This window comes from Cottoperca gobio, chromosome 17 (assembly GCF_900634415.1).
Source record: "Cottoperca gobio chromosome 17, fCotGob3.1, whole genome shotgun sequence".
Taxonomy (NCBI): Eukaryota; Metazoa; Chordata; class Actinopteri; order Perciformes; family Bovichtidae; genus Cottoperca; species Cottoperca gobio.
In genome coordinates this window covers 13800965-13816018 of record NC_041371.1, presented here as the reverse complement: position 1 = coordinate 13816018, position 15054 = coordinate 13800965, and the positions used below count along the sequence as shown (strand labels likewise).

The following is a 15054-nucleotide window of genomic DNA, read 5'->3' as shown; positions in this document are numbered from 1 at the left end:
TGTATGTGTGTGAAGTCTGTGAAGATTTTTGATGAATACAGCTGCATTTGGAAAGGCTATAATAACTATTAAGCCTCCAGTTCTGTTGTTGTGGCACAGTCTGGAAAATGAACCATTGAGTTTGCTTTGAACGTCTTCTTAAGTATCTCATAACTGCAGAGGGCTTGGTTGTCAGACTGTATTCATTTTGAAATGATCTCAATCAGGACGCCAATTTTATGGTGACCATATGTAACACAGTAACTGCCTTTAAAAGAGCAACATTTGCACTTCTGCTTGAGTAGTGTCCAACACAATAAGTAATGGTTAAGTACAGTAACTGTACTTCTTCTTGAGTAGGATATTGTAGCACTGCTTGTCCTCAGCACAATGAGAACATCTGAGTTCCTCTGGGACTGAGATAATCGCATCCTTTTCTCTCCTCGCCCAGAAAACAAACACCACCTATTACAGAGGTTAGACAGCAGCTTTCACTTTTCATGTTTATATTCTGTTACAGGCCTAGTCACTAATCCAATTTGCAATGTCCAGCTGCAGACCTGTAATACCGTTTGGTCAAACTAGATGCGGGGAGTAAATAAAGTGATTTAACACCAGACTCAGTAATTACCGGCTTATCTTCTCCGAGGGAGAAGACCACTGTACTGAAAAAGCCACCTCCTGCTGATGGCAGTGAGGGATAATAAGAAGGAGATGTCTCTGTGATGTGGATACAGTAAGGGATGGATACACACACAGTTGTAATTGCAGAGTTGAAACTATACACCCTGTGTCTGTCAGTTAGCGCTGCTGTCACTATTATTATCCAGTCGCTTCCACTGATGCAGCAATGCTCACAAACCACTCCACTATTAAGATTAACTATGTGGCTGTGTAAAGCTAATACTAATGCTAAATATAAACTAAATGAAATTAATGGATGGTAGTTGGGGTGCACTGCAGAATCAACCTATGCTCCCTGAGGTATTAAAAGTTTGACTGAATCCAATTACTGGTTGGTGGATGTCATCCAGCGTTACAGAGTGTTCTCAACACTCTCCATGGGTCCTGCCTCGGGGCCCACACCATAAGAGCCACTGCAGGGTGCGAGGCGTGATGGATGGCCTGGCTGCAACACAATGGCTAATGTTACAAGTTGTCAGCCACTCAATAGGGGGGTGGTCTCAGGTGGCTGTAGGCAGCCTGTACCATGCCAGAGCGTTCCCTTATTTTGAGAGTAACGGCTCTCTGGAGACCGACTGTCTTTGAGCACACAGAGATAGAGAGCAGTTGCCTGTTGGCAACGAACTTCATCATCCTGGACTTCAAACTCTTTTTTTGATGAATCCGACTGCCATTGGAACACAGCACAAGGTTGTCCTCTTGTGAGTCATGTAAGTTTATAAAAGCAGAAATATTCAAATTGTCTTGAAGTTAAGGTTGTGCTTGCAGTGCTTTATAGGTCAGCACTGTTTATGTAATTGTTACACTCCATACATGAAATAAAAGACCATAATAATAGTTGAAAGTATAGCTGCATATCAGAATATTGATATTTATTATAATTGTATATATGTATTATATTTTCCATTGATTGATTCATTGTTTAAAGTACAAAAAGTCAAAAATAATTGTGAAGAATTGCACAATTTCTCAGAGCCCAAGATGAGGTCTTCAGTTTGCTTATTTTGTCCCAAACTGAAAAGTATATTATAAGCTCAAACAGAAAAAAGCAGCAAATGATCAGGGAGAGCAGGAACTAGGGAATGGCTGAAACAATTAATCGAAAACAATTAATCGATTATCAAAACAGTTGACGATTGACTTTCTGTCGATCAACTAATCGACTAAATGTTTCAGCTCTAATAACATCAACATATCTCTCAGCCTTACCGTTTAGTTTTATTTAGCTTATAATATTACTTTTTCTTTTTAAGAAAATACATTGATAGAAGAATTCAGTATGTCCTTTGCTTTGTTACATTTAGAGTTGTTTGTGTGGGTTTATTTCAGTGGAGGGCAACCATCAATGACTTGGTGTGGATATGGTTGAGAGTCTCAGGGGATGTGGACACACCTACTCTGCCTAAAATCTCTCAATGTCTGCATCCTGGTTCTTGTGACGTGGAGGTACATGAAGTTTAAATGTATTTTTCATTATCGTAGAGATTATACTGCAGAAATGTGAATGGACTCTTTGTGGAACTTTTAACTGAGTAATATAAATAGCAGATGCCTCGACCTGTTCTGTCATCATAGTACATATTTCTTTCTGAGATAATTTCACATGAGAGCAACGCTTCATCAAACCCAAAATATCCCCTCATTATTGATACTGAGATCCTGAGTCAATATAGTAATATATGGTTTTGTCAACACTGTCCAGCCCTACAAAACAGTGCCAGTAAAACTGCAGTATGTCTGTGATTGACATGAAAGAGAGGACATTCATCGTCCTCACCACATTAACTTGTTCTAATAGGAATTTGTTTTGTACAGCAATAAAAAACCAGAGCCACGGCTGCCATCCAGGAAATACTTCAAATCGGAAATTTACAAGTTGTCGTGTCAGGCCGTGAAAGTGTCGGGGAGCGGGACCCAATCTTTTTAAAAACCCATTTGGACCAGTGCCTCATGTCTGGGTTAGTTTGGTCTCCCCTCACTCAGCAAAAGGCTGGGCTCACAGACAGGACCTATAAACAACCATCTTTTATCTCTCTGAGAGAGACATGGCAACAAAGAGCCCAGCTGCCAGGCCTATATCCCCCCATCCCTCTGTTTTCCTCTTTTATCTTTCCTGTCATCACCCCACCATACTGAAGAGGAGGCACAGAGGGATCTAGAGGTGTGCTTAAATCTCTCTGCTTTGCTTTTCACAGCTTCTTTATTAGCATCAGACCGGCGGCTGACGTCATTTTCCTGATTTGTTGAAAATAAATGCTGACTTTTCCTCCTGAATCAGTAATAGCTTAATTGCAAAAAACATTACTTAGGATAATAATAGTTCCCTGAATAATGCAGTTCACTGTTTTCAAAGTGGATCATATTGATCCACTTTACAGTGTAGTTAACTATCGCCGCTAACCAAGAGGAACCTTCATTTTAGTCAGCAGCATGGCTCTAGGAATGAAATGTGGGTCCACCACATTTCACCACTTTGGTTCAGACTGAATAAAATGAAGGAATATCTTAACTACTTTTGCATTGATTGCCATGCAATTGTGTGCAGACATTCATGGCCCCGAGAGGATGAGGCGTACTGACTTTGATGTTCCCATGACCTTTCATGTAGCACCATCGTCAGGTCACAATTTAATGTGTCCAAGGTTTTGGTTTATACCCAAGGACCATAATAACTAATGAGGTTTAGAGCTAAATAGGAAATGTTAGCATGCTAACACCCCAAACTAAGATAGGGAACAGGGTAGACATTATACCTGATAAACATCAGCATGTTAGCATTATCATTGTGAGCATGATGACGTTAGCATTTAGCCCAAAGCACCGCTGTGCCTAAGCCTCACAGAGCTGTTAGTGTGGCTTCAGACTCTTAGTCTTGCTTCAGTCACCACAACCTCTTTTTTACTGCTCATCCTTGTAAAGGAAAACTACGTTTACAGTCAAATATTCAGAAACTAAACTAACAACAGATTTAATTTTGGAGCAAAAAAAGAGTTGACAGGGAAAGAAATCCATCTTTCTGGTGCAAAAGTTCACACGCAAATTTGAGACTTTCCTCCAGAGAGCACTAGGGTTCATGTTTAAGTAAAGACCAGAAACAGTTTATCATGGTCACAAAATATTGATTGACATTCAGCCAATATTTTCTGATGGCGGTCAGAAACTTCCATCAATATTATGTGACCACTGTTAGCTCTTTCCCAATCAACTCAAAATAAAAGATGTAAATCCAATTCCGGCTGATGTGCAACTTGGTATGCGCAGACAGATTCCCTGTCACATACCTCCATCTTGTTGAGGGACACCCAGCAGTCTGAGGGGAAGTCCTGCAGCATGGGAACCAGGAATTGTAGGCAGCCATCCCAGTGACACAGCAGCAGCATCATACCAATCAGGTTAAAGATCCGCATCACCGCACTGGCCAGGTCATAAGTCATATGGAAGATCTGAAACGAGACAAGACAGGGAGCGAGGTTGAACAGGGGGATGGGACATGTGGAGATAGAGAATAGCAAAAAAGAAGAAATGTGCAAGGCACTCTTCAAAAAGTTAAAGAGCCTTTAGTCGGGTGGCTATTTCATGGTGAAATTATAAAAAATAGCCAATTCTTGTAAATGCGAAGCAGCACAAAGAGCTAACTTTTTACCAGAAGAGTGTTTTTGGAGATAGGGAATATGTTAGATTTTGGCATATGAATTTAGGGAATATGGCTTTCATAACTTTGTCAATGGCTTCCCACTAAGCTCCACAGTCTCCTTTGGATTATACCAAGTTTGATTAATGAGTAGGGGAGACAGCTTCCCATCACTCCCACATCAAACACAGCAGGAGCATTTGTTACACAGAGACACATGACATCAATCAGAGGCTCAAACATGCACACAGAGTCCAGTCACACACACAAAACACTCACGCAAGCCCGCAGGCGCACTGATACACTAACAACACAGACAGACATGCCAACACGTACACATACACATATTCAACACACCGAGTGATGGACAGGGACCATCATGATCTTTAACAACTGATTGTCTAGGTCGTCTCACACATCAATCATTCTGAGTCACTGGACAGTCACTTAGGCCAATCACCTGACTGACCTCGAGAAACCACCCTTTGTTAGTTCTCAATGGCTGCATTTAATACCACAATAATCTCTAAAGCTGTAGAAATTACAAAACTTTTCATAGTAAGTATGTCTGTTAAATGGGTCATTTCTCACTCAGTGCAGCTGAGGGAGGAGTGATACTCTGTGATGGGAGTGATGAGGAATGAGACTGGGCATGAATCACATGTGCTGATCTTTCTAAATGTCAATTTAACCTTTATAGGGTTTTCCCTGTCAGTTTTTATCAATCAGTAACTGACAACATAAGAGTAATTTGTCATATAATTTTCACTGAGGATGAATGAGAGTGACTGTACGTCGTGTTGTGCTGGCTAATGGAGATGCTCAGCACCATAGACAGCTCCAAGAAAGTTACAGGAACTAAAAGAAGCTTAGGGCTGAGATTCTTGAATTTTCAAAATAAACTATGAAAGATAATGTTAAATCAAATCAAATCAAATCAAATCAAATTTATTTGTATAGCCCAATATCACAAATTATACATTTGTCTCAGTGTGCTTTACAGACTGTACAGGTTACGACATCCTCTGTCCTTAGACCCTCACATCGCACAAGGAAAAACTTCCTAAAAGAAACTCCAAAATTAAAGGGGAAAAAATGGAAGAAACCTCAGGGAGAGCAACTGAGGAGGGATCCCTCTCCCAGGACGGACAGACGTGCAATAGATGTCGTGTGTACAGGATAAACAACATAGTACAAATACAACATTTGACAGAAATGATGTTGTGTTGGAAAAAAAAGAAATAGAAAGTTTGGATGAATCCAGGAAAATGTCAATAAGGCTTCCCGGTGTCCAGCAGGACCAGGTCAGCAGGCGCTGTCACGATTCATGATCCTGACGTAAACTTTATCAGTGGACAACCTGCCACATGAGAGACAGACACTCCGGGGTATACCCCGGATGGTGAGTTAGTAACATACATTTACATAAATGCATACAGATAGAGAGGGAGAAGAAGAGAGAGGGAGAGAAGGAAGAGAGCAGGGAGGTGTCCCCCGGCAGTCTAAGCCTATAGCAGCATAACTAGGGGCTGATCCAGGGCAAACCTGAGCCAGCCCTAACTATAAGCTTTATCAAAAAGGAAAGTCTTTATCCTACTCTTAAATGTGGAGAGTGTGTCTGCCTTCCGAACACAAACTGGAAGCTGGTTCCACTGGAGAGGAGCTTGATAGCTGAAGGCTCTGGCTCCCATTGTACTCTTAGAGACTCTAGGAACCACAAGTAACCCTGCAGTCTGGGAGCGTAATGCTCTAGTTGGTTTATAAGGTACTATGAGATCTTTAAGATATGCTGGAGCCTGACCATTAATTGATTTGTAAGTCAGGAGAAGGATTTTGAATTGTATTCTGTATTTTACCGGGAGCCAGTGCAGAGCAGCTAATACAGGAGTAATATGATCCCGTTTCCTTGTTCTAGTCAATACACGTGCCGCTGCATTTTGAATCAACTGAAGAGTCTTAAGCGACTTTTTGGGACAACCTGATAACAATGAGTTGCAGTAATCCAGCCTTGAAGTAACAAATGCATGGACTAGTTTTTCTGCATCATTTTGAGACAGGATGTGTCTTATTTTTGCAATGTTACGTAGATGAAAGAAGGCAGTCCTTGAGATTTGTTTTATGTGGGAGTTAAACGACAGATCTTGATCAAAGATGACGCCAAGATTCCTTACAGTGGTGCTGGAGGCCAAGTTAATGCCATCCAGAGCTTCTATGTCATTAGAAAATGCGTTTCGGAGGCGTTTAGGGCCAAGTATAATAACTTCAGTTTTGTCTGTGTTTAACATCAAAAAGTTGCTAGACATCCAAGTTTTTATGTCCTTAAGGCATGCTTGAAGTTTAGCCAATTGATTGGTTTCATCTGGTTTAATTGATAGATATAATTGGGTATCATCCGCATAACAATGAAAGTTTATAGAGTGGTTCCTTATAATATTGCCCAAAGGAAGCATATATAAGGTGAATAGAATCGGTCCAAGTACAGAACCCTGCGGAACTCCAAGACTGACTTTGGCTGTCATGGAGGATTTATCGTTAACAAGTACAAATTGAGATCGCTCAGATAAATAGGACTTGAACCAGCTTAATGTGGTTCCTTTTATGCCAACATAATGTTCCAGTCTCTGTAGTAGAATGTCATGATCAACAGTGTCGAAAGCAGCACTGAGGTCTAACAAGACAAGAACAGAGACAAGTACTTTGTCTGATGCCAATAGAAGGTCATTGGTAACTTTCACCAGTGCCGTCTCTGTGCTATGATGAACTCCAAATCCAGATTGAAAAACCTCAAATAAACTATTATTATGTAAAAAGTCACACAACTGTTTTGCGACTGCTTTCTCAAGGATTTAGCGAGAAAGGGAAGGTTAGATATCGGCCTATAGTTGGCTAAAACCTCTGGATCAAGACCAGGCTTTTTAAGAAGTGGTTTTATTACAGCTACTTTAAAGGATTTTGGTACGTAGCCAGATAATAGAGACAGGTTGATCATATTTAATAACGAAGTGTTAATTAAGGGTAAAACTTCTTTAAACAGTTTAGTTGGAATCGGGTCCAAAAGACAGGTTGATGGTTTAGACGATGAGATTGTTGAAGTTAGTTGGTTAAGGTTGATTGGAGTAAAACAGTCTAGATATATTTCAGGAGTTACAGATGTTTTTAAAATTCCAACAGTTGAAGTTAAGTCATTACCAATTGAGGTCAGGAGGAGATTAATTTTGTCTCTAATAATTATAATTTTATCGTTAAATAGACTGGGCCCTATAAATTGGGCATTTCCTGTTTGTCAATGTATCATTCTCCACCACATCTCTGCTCTCATTCTCCATGCATGCCAAGTATCACTTCCCATCATGCACCACTGTGTGTGTGTGTGTGTGTGTGTGTGTATGTGTGCGTATCACATCATATCTTCAGAAATCCAATTATCCAAAGGTCAAGTTTGCAGCCGAGCCCCGCTGCACTGCTCACCACTGCAAAATGCCAACACAAGGCTGCCAATACTGGCATAAACTTAAAGTCCAGTGATCTTGTGACATTGTCCGACCTTCTGTCTCTCAGGATGCTCTCCTTCATTTAAGTAAAGAGTCCGATGAAGAAGCTGGAACAGGGACCTGACAAAGTGTATCGCTCACAGAGTAAATAAAAGCTGAGTAGCCAGGCAGGGCAGGACTGGGTTGTTGAGTTCAGTCTACTAGAAGTGAGGACTACCTAGCAACAGCACCCATCTTCACATCCAGAATTAGTCAGGCCTCTGAGGAAATGCCAGCTTACCTAACCTCTCCGATCCTTTTAAATGAACAATTACTGACATACATAATCGCATTCAACATCCCCTTAGTGCTGCATATTATCATCACCCTCTACCCCACCTGCTCTTCCTCTGGCACCCTAATTGATTAACTGTGTTTGCCCTGGTAATAGGTTGCTTATTAGACCTCCTGGTGCCGCCTGTGGGAATACCAGGTCAGACAGGGAGACAGAAGGGTAGGGGGGCTTGTGTGACAATAACAGTAATTAGAATGCAAAGTTTGTTAAAGCTCAAACATCCTGCTGACATTATACATTTCTCACTAGGTGGCAGGTGAAAACATTAATATGGAGCCTCCAGGTGGAGGAGAGCAGGCTGCTTGGAGCAGACAGAGAGGCAGATTGTTGCTTTGATCACAAGCCAATATATTGGAGGCAAATCAGCGACCTTTTATCATAGACTACATTGGGTGTTTCTTCCTCTGTGGCTCAGAGTTGTGTGATTAGAGTTAACATAATGTTTACTGAGGGACAGTCATGAAAGGTATGTTCTTACCTCTTCCCATTGGTGAATGTAGCGTATTAATCTGGAGAGCCTCAACAGCCTCAGAAGACTTAGGATCTTGGTAAAGCGGACGATCCGCAGGGCCCGAGCAGTCTTGTACACCTCCGAGTCGATCCCTTTCTCCACTATGAGGAATATGTAATCCACTGGGATGGAGGAGACAAAATCTACAATGAACCACGTTTTTAAGTACTTCTTCTTAATGGTTTCAGGGTCCAAAATGATGTCCGAGTTGTCCTCAATGATGATTCCAGTGCGAAAGTTGAGCACCAGGTCCATGAGGAAGAAGGTGTCGGACACCACGTTGAAGATGATCCAGGGCGTCGTGGTCTCGTCCTTGAAGAAGGTGATGCCCACGGGTATGATGATCAAGTTGCCCACCATAAACAGCAGCATTGTGAAATCCCAGTAGAACCTAGCAGGTGTGTGTAGTTGTGTCGTGTGTGTAGAGTAAAGGAGGGGGGATGGGGGGAGAGAAAAAGACAAAAATAGAATCAGATAAGAAAAGGGAGTTGCTGTGGAAAGCCGATAGGCACAAGAGACTTCCTAACTCAAGATGGAAAAGTGTAAATGAAGTGCAAGAGCTTCACTTTGCCTGCCTGAACATGCTGAGAATAATAAGATGCGGAATTTACTTTTTCCAAGCTTCACATATTATAATAATTTGTTATAAGCTATTTCTCCATGCATTCTATATTTTTATAATCTGATTATGTTACTGTTTATTTCTGTACTGTGGCAGGTTTTCTGTGACTGGCTGCATTTTTGAAGGTTTAAGTGAACTCAACTTTCAACCTCCTTTCTTATCTTTTCTGTTGTGTTGACGTTGGCCTGACTTACACTTGGCCCACTAGTGTATGTGTGAAAACAATTACTGGGAACTATAGCTGCAAAATGTTTTACAATTTAGTGTGTCTTTCTTTGTCATTTCTTCTGACCTTATCAAAACTCAATATGTAGTATTGAAGGATCATTTTTCTCTTTTCCACAGACTGAGCTTGCACACTTGATGAAGGTGACAAAATACACAAATGACAATGAAACATTGAAATATTCCATGTTTTCAATGATGTATGGGCATATTGTCCTCCATCGTTACTTATATGTGGGGTGAATTAGACCTTGTATGAACAAACTATTGTAAAACTCCAATACGATCCAAGAAGCTGCATGAAAGGTACTCTAAATACCAATCATAGATATTATGTTTAACCCTGTTTCACAGCCAGGGTCTCTCTGATCCCAAACAAGTCATTTTCTGACATTTTCGGTAGCAGACTAAATTAGGTCACTCTTAAACTAAGAAAAGACGTATTAAGCTGATGAAAACATATGTTTATTGAGCTGTTAAAGAGGGCTCAGTGTCTAGTATGGATACCAAGACAGCGACTGTCTGAACATTTACTTCCAGTGGTGATGTGGCAGTTTGGCAAATGGGACAGACAAAGTAAGAGTAGTGATGTTTGAGCCCGTCACAGGAAGCTCTGCAGGTGCAGCGCTGAGTCATTACACTGCGACTTACGCAACAAGCTCTGACTCCTCCACTTCACGACAATTACAATAACCGCCCCGATTATAATGTTTGAAGCAACTTTAACTATTCATTCATCAGTAAGAGAATCACGGAGCGGTCAGCTACAGATTCACACCGTGAAGGTAAAGAAGGCATTTAAAGAAATGTCTACCTGTCAAATAACATCTCTGCTGTTAAAGTCATGTCGGAAGTTTATGCTTTAGTAGTCTACTGAGTCGGCGTTATGTGATACAAATAGGCCAAACATGAATGGCGCTGCGAAGAGGGGGGCGGCGCGAGACGTCTCCAAATTAGACGGGAGCTGTCCGCTCCTTGTGGTGCTGAAATCAAGCACCGCAGCCGAGATGAAAACCTACTGATTTTCAGAACTTAATTCAATTTAGCGGGGGGAAAAGCCTATATGCTCATTTATCAAGCCGAGTCACGAAGAGCCTTCTTGGCTCGTAGATTTCTCTAAATATTTGTATGACAATATAGCTGCTGGGTGTCCAGCTGGGTTATCGGTTTTTGAGCCATGATAAACCGAGCGCATCACTCATTAAAATGCAGGATCCGGAATCGTACATGCGGGTATGTCTCCAGTAAGCATGCTTGAGGTTTTCGCACACTTGGCTCAAGGTGACATTCCATTACTGAGTGCATCGCACACACACACACACACACACACACACACACACACACACACACACACACGCAGACACACGCACACACACGCACACATAGCCTACATCCTGTCAGCACGGCTCTTGTCGCAGAGCATTGCTCATTATACTACAACGATTATTAACAACATCTTTGAAAAAAATAATAGCATTTTAAATTAGCCCGAATTAGCGCTGTCCTCTTTGTTAAATGTGAGCGTGCTTTGACGAAAGGTCGAGATGTGTTAGCAGGCCGGGCTTGTTGAGCATCTCAGACATGCTACTGTACATGCAGACTGGAATAGGATTTGTTTACAACCTTGAGAGGACACTCTTTGCTCAAGTCCATTTGCCTGGCAACAGGTTGTTTGGGGATTAATGGAAGCAGGTTGATGCATTGATTCAAATCTTAAGGGATGAAATGGAATTTCAGCAGCCTTGTACAATACCCATGCATGTTTTCTCCCATGGAGGCACAGTGGAGATTCACTATAAAGTAAGTTGTAGGTGACAATGAGTACCCATACGGCCCCTCATGACTTTCAACGTGCAACCAATGGCAGCCCCAGCTCTTACCTGAAATCGCTGTAAGGGTGGATAATCCAATTTCCAGCTGATTTTACCCTCTCCTGTTCTCTCTCCACTGCTTTTTGACTACCATACATGCGTAAGGAGAATTTGTTAACTCCAGGCTGCAGCATACTACTAAACTGCCGCTGCATGAAGTTTGCTTGGCTGCCCTCAGGCTCAGCATCCTCTGCGGGCACAATTGGCGGTCCATCCTCCGGCTTCTGGAAAGTGACAGAGTTCCTGGGCTGCTGGTTCTGAGTCTGAGTCGGGCCGTGCAGCGAGGACGAGGCTTTCCGGCTTGGCGCGTTAGAGAAGGACACCTTTGAGTCCCTTTTCTCGGGGAAACCGCTAGACACGGGGGTAGTGCCAGGGTTTGTGCTCTCTCCTCCGTGCCCCCCGGTCAGGGAACCGCCTGGTGTAATTGAGCCGTCCATGCTGGCGGTGGTCGAGTTACGGGCTCCTCGCTTGGCGCTCCCTCCGTCCTCGGCCCTCCCCGACCCTCCTGTCTGCTTCTCCTGCTTGGAGATGATTGAGCGCAGGCTCCCGGTACCCGAGTCCCTCCTGCATTCTCCGTTTTTGTTGCATTTCATGCTGGAAATTGGAGCGACGCTTCTGCAACCATCACCCGCTGTCGCGTTTAAAAACTCTACCACGACCGTTGAAGCCGACGCCTCCGCCCCAGATGCTCTGCTGGTCTCGCTGCGCTGGGCAGCATCGCCTGGAAAGGGTGTCTGGGTCTCGGTAGCTCTGGAGGCAGCAGTGGGCCGTGGAGCAGCAGGAGCGTCCTCTGTGTGCGTATGGCAGGGCTCCTTGTTTGAATTTCTCCTGGAACCCGAGGACGCGGCTCCCCCTCCTGGCGTAAAGTTCTTCATCCTGATACTGCCGCCTCCTCCTCCTCCACCTCCGCCGCTGCCGCTCCCCCCGGCTCGGCGCAATCGCGGATGCTGAAACTTGGACTCCTCTTCTCCGTCCTCCGTCTCGTCCATCACGACGTTGTTGGCCTGCACCGGGCTGCTTACCGCTCGGTGCACCGGGAGAACCGGAGTCCAGGCAGTTCTGGGTGCTGTTACTTCTCGTGCATTTGGACGCAGCAGCCTTTGGTGCGCTGATGTGGCTACATCCATTGCCACTCACCGCCTTCTTTTTCATGGTGGCAGCAGACGCCGGTGAAACCTCATTCCGGTCCATGACATTGAGCATATCAAAATGTGCCTCCAATTATCTTTGGAGAAAACCAATCAGAGATAGAGGGGAGATGGAGAGAATACGTAGAGAGAGGGAGTGAGAAAGGAGAAAGGGACAGAGGGAGGGGTGGACGTGACTTCTTTGCAAACTACTGCGCTTTTACTTTCACTAGTCATTGTGTCAAAGATGCTCAAGCATCAAACTAACTGAACCCTTTGACTGCGTGTCAAATATCATTAAATGAAATTAGCTTATCCTAATGCTAATTCCGGCCTCTCAGTCATGATGACCTAAAGCTTGATTTAGTAGCTCTTTCCAAATAACCACACAGATATAGATGCTTAATATGTTGTCAAACACAGTAGGCCTACATACTAACATCACCAGTATTTAATTTCCACGTGTTAATGAAAACTCAAATGATGTCATATGTTTTAGAAGGTGCTTTCAATGACAACCTCCCTGAACTGATGTTACTTATAATTGGTGTTTAGCGTGCCCTAGCGGCCACATAAGGGGGGCACAGGGGATGGAGGACACATTTTCGATGCTATGTGACTGACACAACGAAATGAAATGACACATTTTGAAGGAAGAGAAACAGGAACAAGTAGTCTGTAAAGTGTAGGTCTTTTTTATTTTATTCGTTTTTACACAATGGTAAGTTATTGTCCGACATGTCGCCTCAAAGGTGCCTGATCCTTGTGGTGCTTGTGGGTGGGTTTAATGCCCCCGAGGGAACATACTGTACCTTCCACTTCTCACACTTTTTTGATTTCTGCCCCCTGTAGACTGATCCTGTTAGTTCAGAGACACACATGACAAGAATCCAAATCTTTTTTTGTGCATTGAAAGCACACGATTCAAGCAACAACAATGTGTACTGTAGTGGTACTGTCTTTTTGGTCCCTATTTTCTATAAACGTGTGAGTATGCGAAGCATTGAGGAATAATCAATTCGTTATTCATGTCAGCTTCTGCATAATCCGTGCAGATACTACCTGTAACAAAGGTCAACAAGTACAGCACAGGTATTCATGTAGTGCACACACTGACAGAAGGATGCTGCAGCAGTCAGATGAAGGTTTAGTGCTCTGGTTTAAACTGCATGGTGTGAGCATAAAATTGGCTTGTTCCATATGTATAATGCAGTAATTACATTTCTATTTGCATTCTCTGTCGGGAGGAATTACACTAGTATATAAGAATGTATGTTTGTGCTAATGGCCAAAGCTACAGATCTGCTCAGCATTACCCCCAACACATTTGGGATATGGGCCATGATAATCGAGTGCTTTGTCACTTGAGAAGAGATTAAATAGTTAGCCTATTTTCTTTGTTCTAGTTTTGGTTGAGTCTAATTTTGGTCACTTACACCCGATTACTCACATAGGCTTGCTTAACAAAAGAAACATGATTATATAACTGGTGCCTATCACTGAATTTACACATCATCCATGCTACAAATAAAAATTTAAGTTAGTGTAGAATTTTCTTCCTGCATGTTTCTTACCTTTTGACATCATTGCTAGGAACTCATACATGTCATCATTCTCTCCCCCTCCCCTCTTCTTTCTCTCTGTCTCCCTCTCTCTGCCATCCTCCCTCCACTTCATTAGACAATGCTGCAGCAAACGCCAAGGTTCACTTTAATTTCCTGGTGGGGCGACGCAGCGGTGTGACGCTTTTAAACAGATTTCAACAAATGACAGAGACAGAGATGACGCAGAGATTTGCTGAAATGGCAATACAAATAAAAAGTGTTAAACAAACTCCAGACAAGAAGGCAAGTGGTGATGACAGGCCCAGAAACATGTTACAGCACTACACAGGAGCGAGAAGGGTTTCATCCATTCAAAATGAAGAGTGTAAACCCATGTAGGGAAGATTAAGTGATGATCCTATTGATGTGGAACAAAAGACACACAACTGTTCCTGAACTAGTAAAGACAAAAGGAAAGAAAAATGATCTCTTTTCCATTTCTCAACCAGAGCCTCTGTTCTTTCAGGGTCATGTAAATAATCCAACAAACCTTACAGCTATTATTTATTTGAAGTGGATGGCACTTACGTAACTTTGAGACCATCAGGAATACGAGTTTAATTTGTTATTCACATTTATATGTGCATGAACACCTCTGGTCTGGTGACTCAGACACCACCCGTTAGTTATTTATGCTAAAAAACATTCTTGGGCTCGCTGTGAATGTCTGACAAATGCGATTGGCACGCTGCCTAGTTCTATGGAGGTACTTGAAGACTTTTGAGTCATTTTTATCAACATTCATTTTACATGTTTGTCAACGACATAGCTATAAAGGACGGACAGTGTATAAAACGTATTCACCCCCTGTGGAAGTCCATGTTTTGTCATGACTTGGTTATCCGTCTCGACTTTGTGTTTTTAAGAGTTGCTTGCCGTGTTCCTTTGTCATCATGGTGTAGGTTTAGTCTTGATACTGACTCACCAAACTTTAGACTTTCTAGCTACGAGTGTACTGAACTACAATCAATTGAA

General features: G+C 42.6%; 1 protein-coding gene across 1 annotated transcript in view; it reads right to left on the bottom strand.

Annotated features, from left to right (window-relative positions):
- The window catches only part of LOC115022901 (potassium/sodium hyperpolarization-activated cyclic nucleotide-gated channel 2-like), a 31384-nt gene extending 18833 nt beyond the window's left edge, over nucleotides 1-12551 (bottom strand). The window contains 4 exon segments of the mRNA XM_029454011.1: nucleotides 3945-4106; nucleotides 8598-9021; nucleotides 11358-12352; nucleotides 12354-12551. Coding sequence (XP_029309871.1) covers nucleotides 3945-4106; nucleotides 8598-9021; nucleotides 11358-12352; nucleotides 12354-12551 — 1779 coding nt within the window.
- Nucleotides 12552-15054: the final 2503 nt, after the last annotated feature.